Genomic DNA, 24,723 nt, shown 5'->3' on the forward strand with positions numbered 1-24,723 from the left:
GCAGTTAAGAGAGCAAGTTGATCAAAAGACATTTTTCTGCTATTAAGCATTTTGATTAATTTACACGGCTAATGGTTGCAGTAGCTGGAGACACTGTCCTTGACCTTCTTTTGCCACCCCTCTGCTGTATCTCACTGCCCCTGCAGATACACGATGCGATCAGAAGCTTGCCCAGCTCTTATCTGCCTCACTGTACTACTGTCTTCTCAGCTCAGCTCTTCCTCCACTCCCAAATTGCCACAGGATGCCAAACTCTGCCCTGAAGTGATCAGTGTGCACATATAAGCTCTCTCCTTCCAACTCTGCTGTGTGGGCAGTAGCCTTCAATTAAGAAGAGTACCAATAGCTAAGATGACTACATCCTAACTAAATTTTTCTGAAAATTTTAACTGAAATATTTTCATGAAATTTTTCCCATGACTAAGCAAAAGAGAACTTGAGTTTGCATTAAGATATCTAGCAAATATGTTTTAAATTATCAATCTTTCTTCTTTTATTGTGAAGACTGCCAGCTAAAATTACAGGATATTCTTGTACAGCAGAGATGCATATTTTTCTCTCTCAGAAATACCCAGAGTATATTAGCAAGACTGGCTAGAAAAGGCTTAGGGAAGCAGGCAGTTATGTGTTTGATATATTTGACTCCAGTTTTCACAGAAAAAAATCCAAAACTTAATGTTTTCTCTATAAATAAATAAGATTGCAACTGAGACTAAGGATTTTCATACAAAATTTTGGCTGGCTGCTTGGATAAATCCATTCTAACTAAGAAAAACTAGGAAGATTTTAGGTAAGCAAAAATAAGTATCTGAATTAAAGTGATTAGTGTTGAGTATTTAATTTTAATTTTAATTAGTTTTGCAGTAAACAATACAGATTATAGGAGGCATTTACTGCTGCCTCTGAAAGAAAGCACTTCAACCAGCAGATGAATTTCAGATGTGTTACTTGTCTAATAAATGACCAGCATCACATTCCAGAGCATTTCCACATTTTTCAGAGTTCCTTTTCCAGTTTCACTTACTATAAGCCTGCTTGAACATGAAGTACTGTCAAACTGTAGTATTGGTGAGATGATTATGAGCTAAAAATTAATCTGATTGCAGTAGAAATAAATTAATGTAAATAATTCACAGCAACATGCAGACTGACCTGTCCAGTAATAGGTTAGGTGCAAATAAAAGCTTTCCTGGGTGTTCCATGGAGCGCCAGACTAAGCCGATCATCAGTATCTCTAACCAAGCACATTCCAGTAGATGAACCTGATCATGGAGTGTTAAATCCACAAATCCTGAAAGAATAAATAGGAGACAGTAAAAACACTCCAGGTTTTGTAAGTGGAACAACATTATTCAGAGAACCAGGTTAAAAAGTGCATTAAAGCTGGATAACCAAAAAGAGCAATAAAAGAGACATTTTTTCTCTTTTCATTTTGGGTTGAGTTTTGTCTATTACTAGATCCATCCTAATAATTATTCCATCCTACAGAACAGTCAGTATTTTCTGACACTCTTTGTGTCCCAGCTGTACCCTTTGCCAAAAGCAGAGCAAGAGCCAGGACAGCATCTCTATCCCTACACCTATTGCCAGTGGCCTGGGAAGCCAGGTGCACACTGTAGAAAGGGGCATCTCTCCACCTCAGTGCCATGTTGCTTGGGGCATGATGGAGGTAAAGTAGAAAAATGCCTTACAAAATTAAATGACAGCTCTAATTAGCTGTCACCCAGACCAATTTTCCTGGTGGAATGCTGTTTTATAGACTCATGAACAATTCATCATACTGCAAGTGCTGTACTTGTGTGGAAGAGGGCCTAGATATAGCATTTCAAATAAACTAGTAAGCAAATGCTGATCACTGCATTCAGAATTCACTGATGAAACACTTGTTTATATTCTATTGGTACATAGCACCCGGAGGAAGGACGTGACCTCTCTTACTCTGTATTTAAACACAGGAAACAATGAATGCAAAATTAAGAGATTGCTTATAACAACACTAAAAAATACTAATATGAAAGAATAATGACGAAGGTAGATATGAAAACATAATCACAGTGGTCCTTCCTGTGTTCATTACATGGAACAGATTGTATTATTCTCTATTTGAGTTCCTCACTTTTCGTGAATGTTACCTTCAATCCAAAGGGGAGATTGCATAGTTCAATTCATTAAACCTTGAAATTCATTAATTCCTTGAAATTAGAAGGAACTTCCTAAATTGAAATGTGTAGAAGTTCCCTTAAAAGAGATCTTATTTTCCTCAGTGTTATGAGTGTAACACATTATTATATAAATTTTGCCATATTTTTTCTTATTTGGTAATTATTATTTACACTAGTCTTCGGAATAGAGGTTAGAGGGTAAACTACCTTACCAGTCCAGTAAATGGTAGGATTTTCTTTCTGTGTTGTGTCCTCTCTAGAGGTATATACTAAATCAGGTATATTTGAGGAATATACCTGACATACTCTCAAGTGCTATCTTGAGAAAAAGGAAGAAAAAAGGCACGTGTTTTTAAAGATAAGTGTTGTGCTATGAAATATATTTTTCAAATAACAAAGAGGTAGAGAAGAAAAAAAATACAGTTCACAATAACTTTAAAAATACTGTTATGTTTGGTAAAACAGTTGTTGATATAATTATTTTTAATGAAAATATCTGAGAGAACTAATCAATCTATTCACAAAGAATCATTCAAAAAAAGGAAATAGCTTTGACATATCTGAAATAAAACCCACCTATCAATCATTAGAAGTGAATTTAGACAGTTACATTACCTGCTGTTTTTATGAAAGTGGTAACAATAGGAGAAAAAATAATTGCCTTTTCCTGTATTTCCCCTTTATTACCAAATACAATTTTCAGACTTCAAAGACTGATGGAATGGCATTTGTCTGAGTCACCAAACAGCCTGAACAATAGAGCTGAAACTTAAAAGAGCAACACTCTTAAGAACAAAGCATTGGTTACAGCACTCGAACAAAATTGGCAGAAAGAAACTGTCAGTATATGGAGAACAAATAATAACCCCCATGTTTCCTTTTAAGTATTACCTTAGTACGACAAGAAATAATAATGAAGTGTTTTTTCCTATGCTTGAAGAGTATGACAGAAATGCAGGGACACAGATCCAGGTGTGGTGTCTGAAGTTTGCGATCAGTGCCTTACAAGTCAGTTATATTGCCATCATTTCACATGGCTGCATACTTTCCTGCAACAGATTGTTTTGATTGTTGCAGAAAAACTGAGCTTGTTACAACAGTGGCAATTCACTTTCCTTAAAACTCTGCCTATTCTACAATATTCTGGACACCAAAATGCTTTGCTTTGTCTCCACACTGTCTCAGTCTTTATTTTTGTTACGCTTATTCTCAAACCCCTTTTAAGCCCTTTTTATTAGCTCTATTTTTCCCATCCCCACAGATGAAATTCAAATTGCACTGAGGCCAAGTAATCTGCACAAAAACTAAAGAGAGAAAGTAAAAAATAAAGCTAATAAATTACCTCACTAATACTGTAGAGCAGTGATATTTTGTTGGCCTGCTGAGAATAGAAATATACTACCTGACATCTTTTAAAGTAGTTTATAAGTAGTGAATACTTTGCATTAAAAGTCCTAAAATATTAATGTTGTCTAGAATTTTAACTCCAATTTCATAGAATCATAGAATCATCTGGGTTGGAAGGGACCTCTGAGATCATCAAGTCCAACTCTTGATCCACTACCGCCGTGGTTACTAGACCACGGCACTAGACCATGGCACCTTTCAGCAAAGTTAAGAAAATTTCAAAAACCTAGAAATGGAAAGAAAAATTATTGTGGGTCCATAGTTCAAAGAATTAAATGACCACTAAGCCTGACACCTACCTTGGGTATCAAAGCTAACACAAACTTTGATTAATGCAGGTTTAGAAGTCTGTATTATAATAATACATATTAACCGTAGTTCATAGAAAAAACTTATCAAATTGCCTTGATGGCTTTTTTACATGACATTTTTAGTTTATTATCTTGCTGTAGATAAAACTAGTGAGTTAGTTTAGTTGATAAAACTAAACATCTTGCCCAGAGAAGCTGTGGATGCCCCATCCTTGGAAGTGTTCAAGGCCAGGCTGGACAGGACTTTGAACAAGCTGGCCTAGTGGAAGGCACCTCTGCCCATGGCAGGGGGGTTGGAGCAAGATGATGTTTAAGGTCCCTTCCAACTCAAACCACTCAATGATTCTATGAAATAATAGTTTTGAGGAAACTGAGTTCTATGAGACATTTGATTTTGTAAAAACATGCAACACATTAAATGAATGAAAATATTTTAAATTACATATCTCAGTATGGCAAAAGGGTAATAATAAATTGAAGTGTTCCTAAAGAAAGGATATACAGTTCACCTCTCTACCCCAGACAATTTTTTAATGATGACATGGAAAAAACAGAAATCATAACTCAGATTTCCTGTTGGCATGTGGGAAATAATGCAAAAGCAGGTTGATAATGCAAGCAATGTAAATCACTCACTAGCTTCATCATAAATTTAAACCGAGAACATTCAACATATTTACAAGACAAAGTTATGATATAACTATACAGTAGCAGTTATGAAAAGGAGATAGAAATGATGGAGAAATATCAGTCCAGTTCGAGCTACATCTAATGGAGACATTGAACTTTATAAAAATCCAGGGAGAGCATAAGAAAGTTGAATTACCTCAGTGTTACCTGAATCTGGTAACCATCCTTCAAGTGGGATGAGAAGTTGGACAGAATGGTAGAGAAACATCAAAATGAATAAAGCATTGAAAAATACGCCCTCTAGTGAGGAATAAAAGGAATTTAGTTACTCTTTGTGAAGCTGAATAGTCTAGAGGGGTTAAAGGACAGCAATGGGTAAATATCCAAAGAAAAAGAGAATAGCATTACAAAAAGTAATAAGATAACACAGAGAAGCTCATGCTGGAAACTAAATCTGCTCCAAGTCAGACTACAAAAGAGGGGCTATTGTTAACAACAAAAGTTGTTATTATCTAAGCAACATATTAAGTTTCCATGAATTTTCTATCATTAGAAACATTAATCAAGATTTAATTATTATTTTTAAGACAAAGTCTTGTTCAAGCAAGTTAATTCAGAATAATGTCACAGAAGGTTAAATTAAACTATGAATAAATCATTAATCACTTCATCATTTAGAGCAACTTTAATGTGGCTGAAATTATGTGTAGATGTGCACAGCATTCTCAAATATCAGTGTTCTTTTAATGTTGGCAAGTTTTGAAAAGTATTCAAAAAGTATTTTTTAATTCTAAATTTTTGGTTACTGCGCTTTAAGGAAGAAGAAAGACATTCACTTCACTGTTGATAAATTAATTAATTGCAGTTTGGATGTAACCTATATCTGACTCTATACACCAGATTGACCAATTGTATGACATTATGAGACATATCAAAGTCTTCATGTGGCCAAAGCCCACAAGACCTAGATTGCCACTAATCCATTCATCTATCATATGCTTGGCAGGAGAAAGACACTTACAGAATAAAGCCACGGCTAGACCATCTTTTTTTTCAAATAAAGATAAATTAACAGCATTTTCAAGTGATTACCAACAACAAACACAATGATCGTTCCACGAACTCTTGTATGAATAAGGAAATCTGAGCTTCTGAAAAGCCAGAATGGCCTTTAGAGTACTCAGCTAGGAGTAGGTAGCAAATACAGTTACGTGTAGAACACAAAACTGTAATTTCCAAATTAAACAGACTATCCTTTCTAATATAAAGCAGCAGTCTGTGCTGCTTCAGTGACAATATGATATAAATCTCTTCTCCTTTGGACAATAAGACAGCACAAAGCAGCAGTGGGTCCATGGAGGAGAAGCTATTAAAAGCCCTGTTGTGGCAAGCATGGCTCTAGGGATGGCATTAGATTTGGGAATCCAAAATTGTATGATCCTACCATCCTAAAAAAATGAAGGCAGTAACCATTTACAAATAGGTATGAGCAAATCTCTTTGTAACGTGGAAGTTTGGGTAGCTGCCCAAGAGCAACACAAGGACTGTTGGAAGTAATATTCAATAAAGCTTACAAACCTGAGAAGAGAGAAGTGATTTATGCAATAAATTGCTTGATTGCAGTAAGGAACAACAGAAAGCTCAGATGATTTTCATTTATTGCTACTGTTAGCATACATTGTGACCCCTGAAGTCCTCTGAAATAACCACTACCTACATATGCATTTGTGTATATATATATGCGTGTAAAATCATATCATTTTGAAACTAATAAATTCATCATTTGCCTCAGTGACTTTTGACCAAATAAGCGGCTTTCTGTTTTATCAGAAACAATTTCTCTAGCAATTACCATTCTCTGAGACCCAATAGCCACCATCACTGCAGATTCAATCCTACAACAGTAAGCGCTCCAGTGGGTCCTTACTACCTTTTGGAAATCATCATCACAATTTTGCAGCTTCTACTCATACTCATAAGACACAACTAGAGGGTGTTCAAACTGTTCAAAATCAGTCACATAGAGGTGAAGACAAATGATAGAGAAACCTTTTTACATCTGATCCAACTCTAATCCAACCTATATGTTTATACTATATCTCTTAATTAACATGATGGATACCTAAAATATAAATGTCAGCCAATTTTTGCAAGACAATAAACAACATTGTGCCATAAAGGATGACTCTGTGTCCAGCTGTTTTGAAGGAAAGTAAAGTAAAAGCAATAAATAGTTTTAAAAGCAATAGTGAAGCTCCATCTAGCAAAGTATCCCATTTACAACAGCAATTGATACCACATGTTTATGGCAAAACTTGCAGCAGGAGAAACATATACTTCTACAGGAAGTTTTCTCAGGCTCCAGAAATACGTGGTTTGGACTTGCAGAGCCAAAGATGGTCTTTTTGTGTTATCTTGCTCACCTTTGAAACAATCTTGTCCTTCTTGGAGCATTTTCCAGTTAAACTATGTTCTTTCAGAGACAGTGAGACTAGAACTGCACAGGTTTTAAGTCTGCCCTTGTCTTCATCACATTAGTCAATAACATCCATAGTTTTTATCACCAATATTCACACCCTTTTTTTCCAGCTAACTTATTAGTAAGCTGAACAACATATGCCTAACCATTGATCTTCAAAGGTTCTCTCTTTTCTAAATGTCCTGCCTGCTTGCCTGTAAAGTCTTTAACTTGATAGTAACATGAAAATCATTAGTATTTCCTCTAGCAAAAAAAAGGATGTTATACTATGCAAAATGTTGTGGGAAATCAGAACGCTCCTACATTGTGTGTTTTAAATCTGCACAGACAGACAACTATTTTTTTCTGTCTTACTGCAGTGTTTTGAAAAGTGGCAACAACCACAGAAAAAGGCTGTTATTTACAATTCAGTACAGTATCTCAATTATGTGATGGTCACATAATAGGCAACATTTGGAACAAAACACTAATTAGGTTGGCAAAGACAGGAGGAAAGTAGCGGTGGGTGCTGCAAAATAATTGCTAGCAACCATCCAATAAAACAACCAAATTAAGAGAGGTTTGTATAGAGAAAAATATCTAAGTGGATGAAAGGCAAACAGCAAAACAATTCCTACGGCAAGTTCTGTTCTCAAAAAACAGCCACAAAGAGGAAAAACAGCATCTGTTCCTCATAACCTAAAGCACATTGGAGGACCAATACCTCAGTCACCACTGCTTGATTAAGTGGTGAGATCTGTGCCTGCTGTAATGCCACAAGCTTGGTGTCCAACCTCTCCACTTTAAGCAGAGTGGTGAGACAGCATCTAGGCATTTATCTAGCACATAAGATGATGTTTTGTTTTGAAATTGCATGGATCACTCAGCCTCTGCAACCCTGCAGGCTGAGCCCTGAAACCTCTTAGTTTAAGAGGTGGTTAAAACCCACACCTTGACTACAGCCTTGCCTGTACACAACAACGGCAGAGCAAAACAGAATCCAAAGACAAGTGAATAAGAGAATCAAAAACACTGTTTTCCTTGAGCCTTGGTATTCACACAGCTATTTCTATAATGCTACTTATTCTTATTCTTTCAACAGACCTTCAGACCAAAATTATAAGACACTTTTATTAAATTCTCCCTCCTGAGGGCACTTACAGTGTGACGTATTGTCATATTGGCTTGTTTACACACCACCAGTGTTTTAAATCAAGACTTATTTTGAAGACTGAAGATTAAAGATCTCTAAACCTCAACATTTTCAATCCAAATATTTTGCTAAAAGAGTAGTCTTGTTATTTCAATTTTTTTTTAAAGGGACATTGCTTTTGTTTCTGTAAATGCAGTCAGAAAAAAATTAGCTACAATTTACTGAGTTCCTGGGAGGAAAGTCTGAAAGGCAAACATAAAGCAAGTGGCATAGTTGTAAGAGCCTCTAACTACTTTGTCTGCTTTTTCACAATTCTCTATTTTTCCTGCCTGTATAATTATAATATAGCAGAACACCAATCCAAACTCACACATTGTCCTGTCTAAGTGTAAACAGTCTGTCAGAAATTAAATGAATTGAGATCAGGGAGAACAGCATCTGCTCTTAATTACTGTTAATTCCTTTTAAAAATTACATTTGCCATTTTCAGCCCTAATGGTTTTGAACTTCTTTCAAAAAAAAAATATTGCAATTTACAGGTGTAAACTTAATATAGGTTAGGAATGTTTGGGGTTTTGGGCAAAACCCAAGAAGTCAGAAGGATGATGAGGTTCTGCTTTCACAGTCTGTATTCATACTGAAAGTCAAGATCAAGCAAGCTTTTACTCTTCTCCTCTACCAGAGGTTTCCATCCTCCTTGAACTGGCCTAATGAGACCTGCCTTACAGTTTGGCATATGGACCACCCCAATCAAACACCCTACCTGACACTGTTCCCAGAGCAGGGATGTCACATTTGTGACTTTTATTTCAGATCCCATTTCTAGGAGCTGGTCTGATCTGCTTCCACTTAAAAGCTGCACCATGATGATTCCAAAAAGTATTTCTCAGATAAATGAGAACCACTTCAACTGCTTTCCAGGAATATGTAAAGTTATCAAAACTTCACTCAATGCTTTCTGCTTACACAAAACTGTATACTTTTTCAGACCTGTCCAGTCCATATCTTTTCAGGACGAGGAGTCTAAAATTTTCCTGAGACCAATCCTGGTCCAAGTAGCCAATGCAAACTCAATACTTTACACTAAGCCCAATTTGGTTTTAGGGCCCTGGAAACACTTCAGGGGTAGTGACAGGCAATTGCTACTGATCAGAGACACAGTCTCTTCTCCAGGCAAACCCTTGCTACATTTTTATGAAGTACTGATGCCTTGCCTGAGAGATACATGAGAATTCTCCACCACACCACCAGCTTGGCTGGCAATGTTCCTAGGGAGATGGACTATGTGCTAGACTGAAGGTCTGCAGGAACATCCAGCCTGGGAGCCAGCCCTTAGCTGTGAGTTTTGGGGAAAGTAAGTTCTCCCTGAACACCAGCACAAGCAAATTATTCTGTAGGATTTATTTGACTGCCTGAAGAAGATGCATCCCATGCTGGTGGATGGTCAGGCTGTGTGCCCAAAGCTCAAGACTTCTTCCTCACTGTGCTCTCCCAGGCGCAGACACAGACTGGAGATGAGACAAGCTGGGTAGTGTTGTAGCTCAAGCCCGTGGCTGACTCAGGAAACAATCTCAGTGAAGCTAAGTGCTGTCAAGTCCTGACTTTCTCGCATATGTCACTGTGTCTGCCTTGACTTAAACACAGGGGGTTTTTTTGCAACAATTTCGCTTGGTTAACCAAAGATTATTCCAGAAAATGCATTAGCAGTACCAGTTAACACAAATACATAGAGGCCTTCCATCAGGGAACATAATAAAAGTAATTGGCACTCACATAACACTTTACATTTTCAAAGGGCAGTAAAACCATTAAGTATTATTGAATGTATTTTATAGATAGAACACAGAGAGGTTAAGTGCCTCATTCAGGAGGAGGCAGGATTAGGACAGAGGTGTCTCACATTCTCTCATCCTTTCAGCCTCAAAAATCTTTGGTTTGGAGAAGCTTCCTTGAGTTCAAGTGCAAGTTCTGTTTCTTGCAAATCAGTAAAAAGCAAAACAAAAAAAAACCCAAACCTGAAGCAACTGAACTTTTTTCATACAGAAAAAGGAAAGAAAGCCTTACCAAGTTGGAGTTGGGGGGGGGAATTGTTTAGATGCAAGCAGAAAACCTGTATGCAGGAAATCATACAAGTATTAACTCTTAATCGGTCTTAAAACACTCACTAATGTAGGCAAGGCAACTACCTACATAAAACAAATCTTGGACCTAAGTTTTCTTTCACCTCTAAACAAGCAGTTTTAAAAGTTATTAAAACAAGAACAAATCTTGCTAATCATAATAATTATAACAACTACTACTGTATAAGATTATTGCAAGTGAAGACTGCCTGCCAGTTGGTTAGTGAAAGTTTATTATACTTGTTTTGTAAAGCAAGAAGGAAGACATACATATATTTTCTGTACAGAAAACAAGCACTTCAACTGATCAACAAAAGGTGATGTTTGTTATTACATGCAAAATTCCTACAGCACTATACAGCAGTTATTTAAAGCATGTTAATGATCATTCATCCCTGGACTGTAATTGAGATTTCTGATACTTGGGGTACCCTTTGACAACAGTAAAATGCTACTTTATGGCTCTTTTACCACTGAGAGCTGTGCCATTTCTCAGGGGGTTCAGGTTTGCAAATAAAAAGCACAGAATGCTATCTGCATACCGAGAATGAAACAACAGCAGCTGCTCCCTTTGATTTTGAGTGTAGGAATGGCCCATCACCTTCATGTGAAGGTTTTTCATTGAAGGGTGTCCTCCGAATTTTTCCCTGCACAGGTGAAGAAGGATACTACACAAAATTTATTATCTGCCAACTAAAAGAGATAGTATGAAGTAATACATCTTTTCTTTATTGTCTCTGCAACAGTTAATTACATGACATTAAACCTATACCAGTACTCAGGCCAATTTATAACAGTACTCAGGCCAGTTGCAAGTTGTTTAGAGGAGGGTTACTGGGATTTGTCATTTTTTTTAAGAGGTCACAGCTATGCAAAATGTTTTCCATCAAAAGCAGCTCCAGCTAAAATAATTTCTGTGGCTGGTTATGCATTCTTGACTGACTTTTATGAACTCAAAAGACATGCTCATAAATACAAGCTGTCTTCTGTACTTCATTCTTTCCCCTTCTGCCCTTCCCCACTCCATGAGGGTTGTCACACTTCTGATCTCTTCTGCTGGTTTAAGTGTTCAGACAACTGATGAAATAAACGGTTAAGAAGGAAGAGCATGAAAGGTGAGCAACGGGCAGCCGAGGTGCACCGACCACCTCAGATGGTTTACACTTTGTGTAAATCTACCCTAAGACTTGAGGTCACATCCAGCATAGCCTGGATTTTTTTATATATATATACTGCTGCGTCCAAGAGAATATTAGGTTTTCAGCATTTGTTTGACCTTCAAAGTACCAGGCTGTGTTCCAATCACAACCTAAACCAAATATAAGTTATGGTTTTGTGGCTGTCAAAAAAAATCACTTGAGGCAAAAGGTCTCATTAAGCAATCACTCTTTGAGCAATCTGTTTAAGCAATCACAGTTTTTAAGCAAACTGGAGGGGGAAAATGAAGCAGTCACAGGCAAACTCTTTCACAGCTTTTTAAAGGACCCCAGCATGCTCCTGAGAGGTTTCAAATGGTTGCTTTAATACACAATTATTAGGGGAAAATTTTAAAACCAAACATCAAAGGTTTCCCAGTTGTTTTCCTCTTTTACAGAGAGCACTTATATGCTTTTCTTACATCCTCTTACTAATTTTATAAGCGCTTGATTGGATGGGACAGTACCCTAACAGTATCAGCAAAAGCAGCAAGCCGCATGATGGTCCATATGGAGCCCGTGTCTGGAGCTGGCTTGGGCAGCATTGCATGCCTGGCTTTCACTACAGCCCTGGGAGACAGACTTTGCTAGAGGAAGAGGTTCTGAAAAACCTCAGGGTGGATAAAGGCAATGCAGATATGTCACATGGTCTAGTGGTAGTATAAGGGGTAGAATAAGGATGGCAAGTGAACAAAAGTAGGTTAAAGTAAGCCTGGAAACCTATTCTACCACAGGCTACTCTACCACATTTCTACTTCTCTGCATCTCACTTTTTCCACAAATGTTAGGGTATACAAATATTTCCATCATTTCATTTTTTATCCTTTTTGTTCCTTTAATTATAACAGCTATATGAAAGACTTAAAGGTCATCATAACACAATTAAGAACATTTTAGAAAAGAGATAAAATTATATTTGCAAGGTAATACAATCAATGGCCAGCTTCAGCCACTTTTCTAAATTAATATTAGTTATTTATTGAAGGAATTAGAAGCTGAAATTAAGGATTATTAACTCTATTCTTTCTGAATGTCCCTAAAATCCTGGTTTCATACTTTTGATATTCCTAATACTTCAGTTTAATTCTTTAAGAATTCAAGTTTCAGTGTTTCAATTTATATCTCCATCCATGTCTGGAAGCTTGAGAAATGTCACTTTTTAATTTAACACTTTCTTTGACTACAACAACTTTCACATGATGAAACTGGGAGAGCTATGGTCTCCCCTTCTTCATTCATAAAATCCAGTGAACAGGGCACTAAGCTTTGTTCCACAATCTCTTCCATCCCAGGATCTACTGTCTTCACCACTGAACCAATTAACATTCATTGCAGTAGCATCTGGAACTAGCAGAAAAGAGGATTATTTTGCAACCCAAGGAAAAGAGGGAAAAACTGTCAAGTCTGTAGTGAACTAGAAGATTAAAACTGCTTCAAGTCTACAAATAGAAATTGCTCAGAACATAATGTGCTGTACCCAAGAAATGAGGCATAACCTCAGAGTTCATGGTCTGGTCATTCTTTACAGTCACTAGGAAATAAAACTAGCTTGACTAAGGCACCTGCATCCATTTTATTTCTCCAGATTGTTCACTTCTGGAGAAGTCTTATTCCTGTCTATTGCCCTTGTAGACGAATAATAGACATTATATATCTATAGTTTAGCATTCATTACATTGGCTGGTACCTACATCAAAACAGAAACACAAGCATATATAAATGAGATTCAAAGGTTTCTTTTCCCTTCTATTCTTTTCACCCCTACATGACTGGTTTTGAACAGAACCCAATCTCTGAAAAAATTATCCAAGAAATTCTAAGGACACATCAAAGAGAAGAAAGACAGCAAAATTAATTGCTGCAATTTCCTTTAGCCACTATAACAAGAAGAGTATTTTAGCAGTTGTGTAGGAGTGTCATCATAAGACAGAGCAAAGGAATATTTTACAGGGAAAGCAAGACACTGGAATGCAGCTGGCCACTTATATCAACTTTCTTGTCCAAGTTATCAAGCAGTATGTTTCCACAAAACGCATCATTGTCTTAAGCCCCTTTTTGTTGCACACTCTCCTTCAATGGGTAACAAACCCAAGGCAGATTTCAGCATCTGCAAAGCCTCAGGTGCCCTCAGGAAACTGTTACATGTTGCATGGTCTGGGCTCAGGTGTGCATACAAAACACAGGTGTTGCACTTGTGGAACAATGACCTTGACTCAAGGTCCTGTACAGCCTGCTGAGACATCTGCTGAAGCTAGAGCTAGTTGGAAGCACTCTGACAGCACATTTTATGTTGGAAAGTGACAGGCTGACACCTTCAAAACACTCCGGAGAACTTCAGATTTCACAAAATGAAAATAAACAAATAAAAGAAGCTGGTTTCTATCTGTCCCTCTCAGCTTGGTTTTCAGCACTCTACTAGGCACCTATTCCTACTCAGCATTGAGAAAAGTACCTAAATTTCTAGGAAATACAGGACTCTTTTTTTCCAAAATCATTTTCATTTTAAACAGGTGACTAAAATATTTGAAATCTTACTGGTCTACTCTATCATGTTTAATGAAATGTTTCATTTCACCCAAAAAGGTTATTACCTAGCAAAAAGGGCCAAAAATTTCATTTTATATTAAGTGAAAATGTTTATTTTTTGTTGTTTGTACCTTCCATGAAACAAAGAAACTAATTACTCACACAACTATGATGGAGACATCTGGAAAAGCTTTGGAACAGTGCACAAGCTCATCCACAGTGACTGGACCTATAAATTCTATTTATCATCCTTTGCCAGGACTAGAAAGTTGCATGGAATTCCATCACATTAAAAAAAAATCACTTTAATATCTTCTAATAACTATAGCAGCAGAAATTAAATATTAGAAGAAAAAAAATATAACTTAAAATTCAGAAAGTTTTTCCTGGAATTTTAATTTTATATTTTTTCCAACTCATAAAAAAAGGGGTAGTTTTCATCCTCCCTATTTCAGAGACATTTTGATTGATTTTGTTTTTCTTTTCTCTTTTGTCTGTTTTGAGATGCACATTTGATAGACTCCTCATGATGAGAAGAAACCTTTATCTTGAATCATAAATAGAGTCCCTTCACATAGTTCAGATAGAGACTAGGAGACTATTTTATGAATAGTATCACTGTACTGACCCTCAAAGCACAGTTTGGATCATATATAGAAGGCTGGGGGTTCCAATCCTCAGAGGCAGAGGAGGTGTGTTTGGTGTGGGAGCCCTGAGGCAGCAAATATCACCTGAGTGTTACCCAAATGATCTTGCCCACTTTTGATGATAACCAGAAGTTTATGGGTTCTTGTTATATACTTCTGCAGCTCATATATGTTTATATGCTCCCTTAGCTACAGTGTTGCCACTAGAAAAGTTACCAAGATGAGACGAAGTCAGGCAGTAACTGCAATATGGACACGACCATAATAGGTCACACAGAATTGATGTTGCGCTATGATGGTGAAAGATGAACTTTTAAAGAACTGGAAAAGAGACAGAAAACATGAAGGAACAATGTGGTTAAAACTTGTCAAGCAGATGCCACAGCACTCTAACCTTTGATATGCTAAATATGACTATTAATGATCACACAGCCCAGGTAAACAATGAGGTAGCAAACTATGAAGATGACAGAAAATAATTTAACTTAATCAGAACAAATAAATCAGGAATTTCAGGAATACTCAGAGAAGTGAATCACCTCCTAACTGTTTGTGCTAAGTCTGGAATCAACCTAAATTTTAAGCATTTTCAGGCTGCATTTTTGCACATACAGAAAATCAAAGTGTGAACTGAAGAAGAGGAATGCACCAGGAAATTCAAAAACAAGCATAAGAATCTTAACATTATTGTCTTACACACACACACACACATAAAAGTAATTCTGAGTGTAAAATAAAGCATCGAAACACTTAAATATAGTCCTACCCATATTAAACATTAACTATTACCAAGCTGCTCAGAGACTCGGAAGCCAAGAGACCCAGTGTCAGGCCGGAAGCTTTTTAAGAAGAGGGAAAACAGCTCATCAACATTATACTGAACTACCTCTGATATCCCATTACTGAATTATTTCAGTCTTCCACCTACATGAAATCACCACTTTAAAGTTACTCCACATTATCTGTAGATAAAATAACTCATGGAAAGCTGGTAACAGTTATTCCCTGTCAGCTGAAGAAAAGCAGACCTGAATTCATCAGACTGCAGTAATGGATTTTTACCAAAATATCTCAGAAGCCCTATTACTGACAAATAAGGCACAAAAAGCCTCATCTGGAGTCTAAAGAAAAGAGCACTCTGACTGCACTGTCTACTGAAATAAGGCAGTAAGGGAAATGAATTTATTTTGCCTGGCACTGTCTCATTCAGATGTTCAAATGTCAATGTCTGTTTGAACCCTTGATTAGAAGTGGCCCCTTAAAAAAAAAACACAAAAAACCACCAACCAAACCAACACACAAAAAAACCCAGAACAAAAACCTGTAACATAGACTAGAACAAAGGTAAAAAAGAGACATGAAAGAGAACTGAGAAACATAATTGCTTTCAAACAAATGGCATAGTTTAATATACGACATTACTTCAGACTTAGTTATAACTAATTTCTCTGTAGACATACTCAGTGGTATCAACAATCACCTCTCAGGATAGATTTGCATAACATCTGGTAAAGTAGCATGTAAAACTTCTGTAAAAGATAAGCCTTTTTTTTTTAAGAAGAGAGGCATACTGGCAAGGAGCATAATGAGCATTATAAAAAAAAATAGCGGATTTAATTTATATTTATGCCTGTAGCCTAAGAATCTTCAAATAAGGCGGGGATGTGGGGGAGAGGAAGGTTGTTTCACAACAAGGATATTTAATGTGCTTCACAGTTTGCCCATGCAGCAGATAAGGTGCTGAGATAACTGTTTAGAACTGGATGCGCTGTGGCAAAATTAACACAAGGAGGCATTGGCACCATTAGTGCTTCCCTGTGGTAAAGCAACAATCTTCCCAAAAGGTTCATGTAAAGGAACGTAACCCTACATGTTTACCTGGGGGGAAAAAGGTGCATTTAGTATTCATACCGGAGTCAATGATTCTCCATAGCTGTGTGTATATGAATACCAAGCGTGGGAAAAAAAATGAAGTCACAAGTAGCATTGATAAATATGACAGATTTTCATGGGCAGCTCTTCTGTGTCAGCTAAGAACCTCTCTATGTATACTGTTTTTAAAATGTGTGAGATGTTAACCAATTAATACTAGTGTTTCATTCCACCATCACCAAATAAAATATACTAGAGCTTTCATTTTGCACAGACATTGCAAAATCCCACCCTACAGAAGACTAAAAATCAACTGCTGATTCCAAAAAGGTTGCCACGTGCTTCTGTCATTTCAGGTCACTATTTACTAGCTGTACAGTGCAAATTTGGCCCCAAGAACTTCCAGAAGAATTTACTGCTTTCCTGAAAGACAAAGACAGAAGAACAACTTCTAAAAAATATGCACTAGAATCAGCAACAAACCAGTCAGCCTTTGCCTCCTGAGAAGTAAAGTATCTTGTATCCCAGGGATTCAAGGAAACCAAAGATCCTCTGTCAACTAGGATGCATCTTGAGTGAGGAGTAAATTACCATGCTACCTCTTCATTATGACTCTCCAACCCCTTACAGCTGTGGCATAGCATTACAGAATATTTTACAGATTAAGCAGGAATATGCAAAGTAGGAGCTAAAGAACATCTAGTTAGGCAAACAGGATAAAGGCTGTAAATGGTGCCAGTAACTGGAATATTCTTGTCCTTTGTACAGAGAGACTGGAAAAGATCGCTCTGTAGAAGTAAAGAGAAATTAAATTAGAAAAAGACTTGCGCTAGAACTGTATGTTACTTTTGGCAGTATGACATGAATCTTTCTAGCACCATCATATTAATACTTGCCTGTATACTGCCACCTTCGCATTTCAATTGCCTCAACTATTTTGCCAAGAACTGGACTGGGGTACTCACACAAGTTATAGGCAAGCCAAAATACACACACGCAAAAGATTTTTAACCCAGCTAAATCCCTTTACTTGCATAACACAGGGGGAAGCAGAAAGGTAGGAATTGCAACTGGAATAAATACTTGTGAAATTACAATCTCACAAAGTGTGTCCTACAAGTGTATGTGATATTCATAAGAAAGACTACCTTTTTAGCAATGAAAGGAGATTTCTTAAATTGGTCAGACATGTAATACTACTATAGTAATTTATATTATTATGGCAATATTGAAATTTTAGGTCTATTCCAGTCAGTTAGAGACCATTCAGTGTTTTAGTAAACACTTGGCTCCCATGCCAGCAGCCCATATAGCCACTTCTCTATTTGCAGACATGTTCTCTGAGGGACAGCAGCTCAGCTGTTGCAGAAGATGCTTCATCAAGCTGTTGATAAGATTTATTATTCTCTGGGGAAATTTTAATTAGTCTACTCTGCCACTTTCCCTATCTTTATGAATCAAAGTAAACTAAGATTTCTTGAATTTTGGTTTTCCAAATCACCTCAAACACTCTAGAATGTAATTTAACAAGGAACACAACATTTTTATTCTGTAAGTGAGATTTTGAATGGTACTTTTCCCCTTGTCTATATATTAACCTTGATTCCAGGTCTTACGACTTCCTACTGGGTTAACTGAAAGAAGTTCCAAACCAAAAATCTCAGGCCACAGAGAAAAAAATCACTGAAAATTCTGCCAATATGCATTCTCTTTTTCAGAGATCAGTCTGCTCAGAAGGAATACCAGATACCTGAGAGATTCACTGGGTATCCCTGACACCCTGAGAAGTGCTCCTCTCGGGTGGGGGAAGGGACATAGACACTGAGTCAAAGTCAAGATCTCGATTCCTCCCTCCTGTTTCCAAGGCTCCTCAAAAGGCTTAAGAAACTTTAGGTCTAGACCCAAAGTCTAACCACAGTGATAAATACGATGAATATTTCATTTCCATATCCCTGCTTAGGACTGTGGCAGACACCCACATTTCTTACAAGGAATAGAACTTTCCATAAGGAAGACAGAAGGCAATATTTCCTTATGGCCACTCTTAGCTGAGAACAAACTCAAGCCAATCACATATTTCTCATTTCCTATTTCACTGTGGGATATTTTGTAACTGCTTTCACAAGTTTAAATTTGCAGCCATCCCTAACTAACACACAGACAAAACAAAATACTCTTTACACACATAGTTCATTTCCTGGAGAGATAATCAAAGAAAACAAATGAGCTGCATAACAGATGTGTCATATAATGCACCACTGCAGCAGTACAGAAAGGGTAAGAGTCCATCCAGAAGTCACCTGCAATAAATCTTTCCTAATTATTTCTATGTAACTTAAAAACTCCTATATATCTAATATGAGATTTTAGTGAATAACTCACTTGAACAGAAAAATAATACAGATTATATTAAAATAATCTCTGGAATAACCAGCTGGAATTACAGCTGATCATGCTCAGAAATATAGTACTGGAGAGGAACTAAAAGAATTAGGCTGAAGTTATTGAACATCAAGTAAAAAAGGCCAATTTGTGTGAATTATGTGAACAGGGAACAATGGGTATGTGGACATGCACATACATATCGCATCGGTGCTTTCCAACAATCGCGTATTCTTTTTGTAAATTATTTTAAGAAATAAATAAATCAGGAGGGATTGTTACTTACTGTTTACTTAGAGTGGAAATTAACGAGCGTTTCTTGGAAAGCTCCAGGGTTCAACATAGCTGAAGACTCTAGGATAGATATATTCATCCAAGAGTGTAAATTATTTATCAGCTAAAGAAAAATAGCAGGAAATGTTTTTTATAAAAGGATCGTATCTTTTAGAAATAAAATATTACGGTTTAAGTATTTAATTTCCTTAAGTTTTGGCTAGAAATATTAAGATTGTTACTGTGCATGTTAATTTTTGCCTCTTCATTTGCCAAGACCAATAGAATTTCATCTTCAAACACTTACTATCAAACGAACTTGTATGCTATTGAATGCCTAGTGAACTCCAATATGTAAGTAGTTCTTGTTAAAAGAATGTTAGCTCCTTCTTACCTGTTTGCTGTTATTTTTGGTGTTATTTTTCAGTAAAAGTATTTGTCAGTATAAGTCAAACAGGTAAATAAGATTACTCACAGTTAAGTAAACTTTGGTTAATGATGGTATTTTTTCTTTGAGACAGCTTGTTGGGAAGCCCCAAAATTCAAAACTTTGGAATTCAAATATTTCTTACGCTAAAAAGGCCTGAATAGGATCAGCCTTGTACTAGCACTGTGGGTCTGGATTTTAAAACCACTGTGTGATTCTATGATTCTATGTGTAGTAATCTTAACAAATGTATTTGGATATGTGCATACTTGTAGAAAAAAAGGCTTATAGGTTCAGTTTGTCTTTAGATTTAAATTTAAATTTCAGCACATACTCATTCAGGAATATTTAGATGGAAAAATGTATTTGAGGTTCACACTGTAAAAAAGGCAGTTTTCTAAAAAAATCACCTAGAGTAGAACAGAATTATTGTGCTGAGCTAATAAATGGATGGGTTTGGATGCCTGTATTAATTGTTTTTCAAGCTATTCACTTCCACAAAGAAAGAAAGAAACTAAGACATCTCTGGGAAAACAAATGTTATAGTACTTAAAAGTAAATACTGGGTTCCAATTGTTATTGATCTATTGGACAAATGTTATGATGAATGTTGTTAGCTATATTTCCTTTTCTCTAAATATATGGAACACTTTATCTCAAAAAAAAAAAAAAAAATTGGATTTTCACAGCACGTTAAACACATTCACCTCCATTTTAATAGAAACTTATTTACTTAAAAGAAAGGCCATGACAATTTTTTGGTTCTGGGCACAGAGAACAACTACAGTTATGCAACATAAATAAAACACAGTAATTTTCATTCTATGTTTGTAAACTTGTATCCTATTATGGATTTCCTAGATTCAAAGAGGCTAGAAAGTTGGATAACAGGCTTGATTCAATAGCTTTTGGCAGTCACCTCTCTATACAATGTAACTAATTTGTGAATGAGAGGACAATATAGCATTCACTATGAGTTACTCTGATGTTGGTTTTCTTAAATATTAGAAATAATTACTGACATTGATCATGGTTTTTCATGCATATGAGGTAAAGCTTTTAATTGTGGCCACAGAATGTTGCTGAAAGGGATAAGAGCAGATGCACCTGCATAATGGCATCAGCACCTGACATCCTCTTCAGAATCTCTTTCTTCTTCTGGATTACAAAATAAAACATGCAAAGCTACAGAATTAGGTTTAGGAGTTTGCAAAAAATCTAATAAGAATAAACAAAAAAATTATGAAATGTTGCAAGATAAGTATTAGAAAACCCTCAAGGATATACTTCTGAGCTCGTTCAAAGGCTTTCTAAGGAAATATTCTAAGTGGTTCCCTAACTACTTTGTCTTTCCTAACTCTGTTTCCCTTGACTGAAATTTTATGCAAATAAAATGATCCTGTTTGAATATATTCTTTTAATCCCTACTGCCAGGAAACACCTGGGTAAAGAGTGGGACATAAAGCTCAAAGACTATGACTTGGAAGATGAAATGGTAGCGGATATTAAGTAGACCACATCTCAAGGCTCTTCCTGTGGCAATGGGAGCAGGCAACAACCAGACCCTTCCACTTGAAAAAGCCCCTGAACAAATTACTGGCCTCCAGCAGGCATGCTAAGAATGAGTAAGAAGCCCAGGATTGAGCTGTTGAATTTACTGTTGGCTCATGTGACTGATTCATAGCATCTTCTTCCTCTGGTCCTCTTGCACGTGTTCTTTACTTTTCTCACAGTTGGAGTCTCCCCGATGCTGGTCAGCTTGCTCTGATGCATTTATCTCCCTTTCTTTATCCCTAACTCTAAGGACTCCCTAGAGTTTGAAAAACATTGCATTAGTGCACTTCTTAAATTTCCAATACCAGAGTTGTAATTCAGACCCTGATACCTTTTTTTCTCTTGCTATCATTTTCGTCCAGTTTTCAGCTAGTGAAACCACTGCCTGTATTTTTGTTCCCATAGATACCTGCAAGTAAAGTTTATATTCCTTTCCAAGCACTTCTGCTGAACTGTTCCTTCTCAGTTTTGGCTTTTCCTGTCTGACTCAAGTTCCTGGTGCATATAACATCTCCCGGTCCTTTAGAATCAGCACCTCTACCCCAGTCTTTCAAAAGCAAACCACTGTTTCACATTGTTTCATTCTTTTCTCTCATTAGAAGTGCTCTACAGGAGGGAAATATACCTCATCATTTTCATTTTTCAAAACTAAAAGACAAGTATATAGATAACAAAAAAGCTAATTATAAGAGTGGGTTTTTCTCATACAGCACCCAGAAGACAGAGGAGGACAGGAAAGGGTGCTTGTTTGGTTTTAGAAATAGAAACATTAGAGAATAAAGATGCTTTACAGACTACAAAACACAGCAATAAAAAGCTTTAATTTCAATGATTTTAACTCTGCTGTCCTGCATAATCACACTATTGCATGATACCTCTCAGACTGGTGTTCAAATTCAAATGGTGATTGCCTTTTTTCACTACAAAGGTTGATTCTTATCTCTTACATTCACAATAATTAATTGAAACTTCACAGAAATTAAATTAGTAAAAAGCGGCCATAAAGTAAGATCCAGATGCCTGTTACCATTTCTCTTTTGCTTACAGATTTGCTTCCTCTGTTTTTCACCTAAGAAGCCAAGGGAGCAGAGAGTATCACTTCAATAGGTTAAAGAGATAAGCAAAGGGGTGGGTTTTTAATAACATTTTAGAAATCTCCACAGCAAGCCAGTTAGGCAATGGAGAAGAGTCTATAAAACAGATATCTTGGAAGAGTTATTAAAAATTATTACACAAATTGCAATCCATTCCTTTTTTAAGCTAAGTGTAAATTATTGCCAGGAGGATCACTACACTTAGAAGCTCTGTAACCTATCCTGCACCTAAAGAGTTATAAACACATACCACTCTCATACAAGACTTCTTTCCTTCCACCTTTTTTGTTTTTTTTTTTAGTTTGGTGTCACTGAAGTGCAGTGTAAAATTGTGGCTATTGTTGGCCTCTTTACACACTGTTCCTAATTTGACAAACAGCAGTTTAGAAGGTCAAATAGGAAAACAATATCTTAAGAAAATAGCAATTTCTGTGGCTTTGAAATACAAAAAAACCAAACAAACAGAAAAAAACCAGTTCCAAAATCTTTATCTCCTCGGTTCATGAAGCCATAAAATAAGTACAGCACTGTGATCACTGCAAAACTTCAAAGCCTGTATGCCCAGTGTACCATTTTAGGGCTATTAAGTTGTACAGCTACTGTACTTGTAGCAAATAGTTACACAAGATTGTAGCAGCAAAGCCAAAGATTTCACCCTTGGAACAAAACTCCCTTAAAGCTATACTCTCTACCATAGGCTCACGGTATAAGCTTGTAATGTCTCTTATCAACCATGTTCAAGAGATTCTACATAAAGAAATTATTGATGATAACACTGAAAATGACAGCTTCATTTAGAAAATCCAGCACTCCAAATATGATATTGAACTATATACACAGTAAATGAATAACAAAATACAATAAGTTAATTCCTTTGACATATCAGCATTTCTGTAGAAAAGCAAAGTAATGGTTTTGCTCATTGCATCAGACCATGATGAAAATTCACTAAACTAAAAAACCTCATTCTGAAGGTGGTAGTATATCCCCAAGATATTATGTAAACCAAGAACATAGGAGACCATATCTTTCAGGAATATATGATTCAAAAATGACCAGAAGGTTTATTCATCTATGCTGATACACTTGATTTTTAGCAATTTGTCCCAATTAAATGTTAAAAGGCTCAATTTATACGTGTATGTAAAGTCTAGCCCATCACAATCTGCTTTCACCCACCTCATGTACAGCTGCCAGATATTCCAGCTGGCTGGAATAACCAGAAGGTACAATCAGTGTCTTTCAGAGGCCATCTGGGAGGACTTCGGTCAAAATCCCCATTAGGCCATATAAAGAGTAAGTCCTGTGGGGCATCCTGGGAATTTTTGTGTATGTCATAGGACACTGTACAAGATTTTTGTTCATGTAATATGACAAACCCACTTACAAAATTAAAACAAGCTTTTATGCACTTGTCATATTATGAATTGCATTATCATGGGGAAATGTGGTTATAACCTCAGATAAAAATCATGTTATATTTAAATATTGATGATATTTTTTAAGGTTACAAATAATAAGCTTCACCAAGTTCTCTCTTCCCCAGAAATTGGTTAACACCACCAAGATTGCAGACGCAATTTAAGCAAGTTCGAACTAATCCTAAACTAGTTGCAATAAACACTTAGAACAGTTCTCACCTTCCCAATCAGGGTATGTCTACAAAGGTATCTCATTTTGAAGATTGTCCTCAGCATGCCCTAGTAACAGATCTCTGCCTATATTATACTGCACAGTCCATCATAAATTACTATTCATTAGTCCATTTTGTAAAATAGTTTCAGTCTTATCCAGTACATCTAATTAGATGTTTCTTCTTCCATGGCCATCTAATTATATTGTCAGAAAGACTGCTGACCAAAAACTGTTCTTTAAAGCCTACACAGCAAAATAAACTACAAACATGCCCCTGCAAGTCTCTACACTTATTTTTAAGCTGTTATTTTTAAGATTTTTTTCTGCTCAGTTGATATCAATTTTTTCCTTCCTCAACAAACATGCTTTCAACTCAGCCACTGGTACAGATTTTGCTCCTTGCTTTCCTACAGAAAAGTGCTTGTGTGTAGGTAAATGAACTTATGAAATGCTTTCAAGGCTCGAGAAGTGTGCATAGGAGAGGCTGCTGCCTTTTTTCTACTGGTAAAAAGCACGCTCGCTTTTTAGAAAAAAGGATGGTTTTATCCTTGATTCTGAAGCCTGAAACCTTAGTAAATTAGCTGTGAAAATAACTGAGTGGAATCCCACAACACTGTTGCACAAAATACTTCACCTAACAGAGAAAAGTTATTCAGTTCCTCTGTTTATGCATAAAGTATACAAAAATTCTCTCTGATTAAGCAGTATTGCTTAATTCCTAGTAATAATGGAGTATTCCAAGGTAACATATTTGGAGGTGAAAATGCAACCTATGTTGGTACACACATTTCCTTATTGTACATTTATTGCCAGTACATTCCAGCAGAAGGAAAATTTGGCAAGCAAAGATCCTGTCTTTGAAAGTTGATCCGTACT

General features: G+C 36.5%; 1 protein-coding gene across 1 annotated transcript in view; it reads right to left on the minus strand.

Annotated features, from left to right (window-relative positions):
* ESR1 (estrogen receptor 1) overlaps positions 1-24,723 on the minus strand; it is a 178,744-nt gene that overhangs the window by 24,408 nt on the left and 129,613 nt on the right. Inside the window, 1 exon segment of the mRNA XM_039385734.1 lies at positions 1,153-1,291. Within this exon segment, the coding sequence (XP_039241668.1) occupies positions 1,153-1,291 (139 nt within the window).

This window comes from Pipra filicauda, unplaced genomic scaffold, assembly GCF_003945595.2.
Source record: "Pipra filicauda isolate LSUMZ 115617 unplaced genomic scaffold, ASM394559v2 scaffold42_size3861933_pilon, whole genome shotgun sequence".
NCBI lineage: Eukaryota > Metazoa > Chordata > Aves > Passeriformes > Pipridae > Pipra > Pipra filicauda.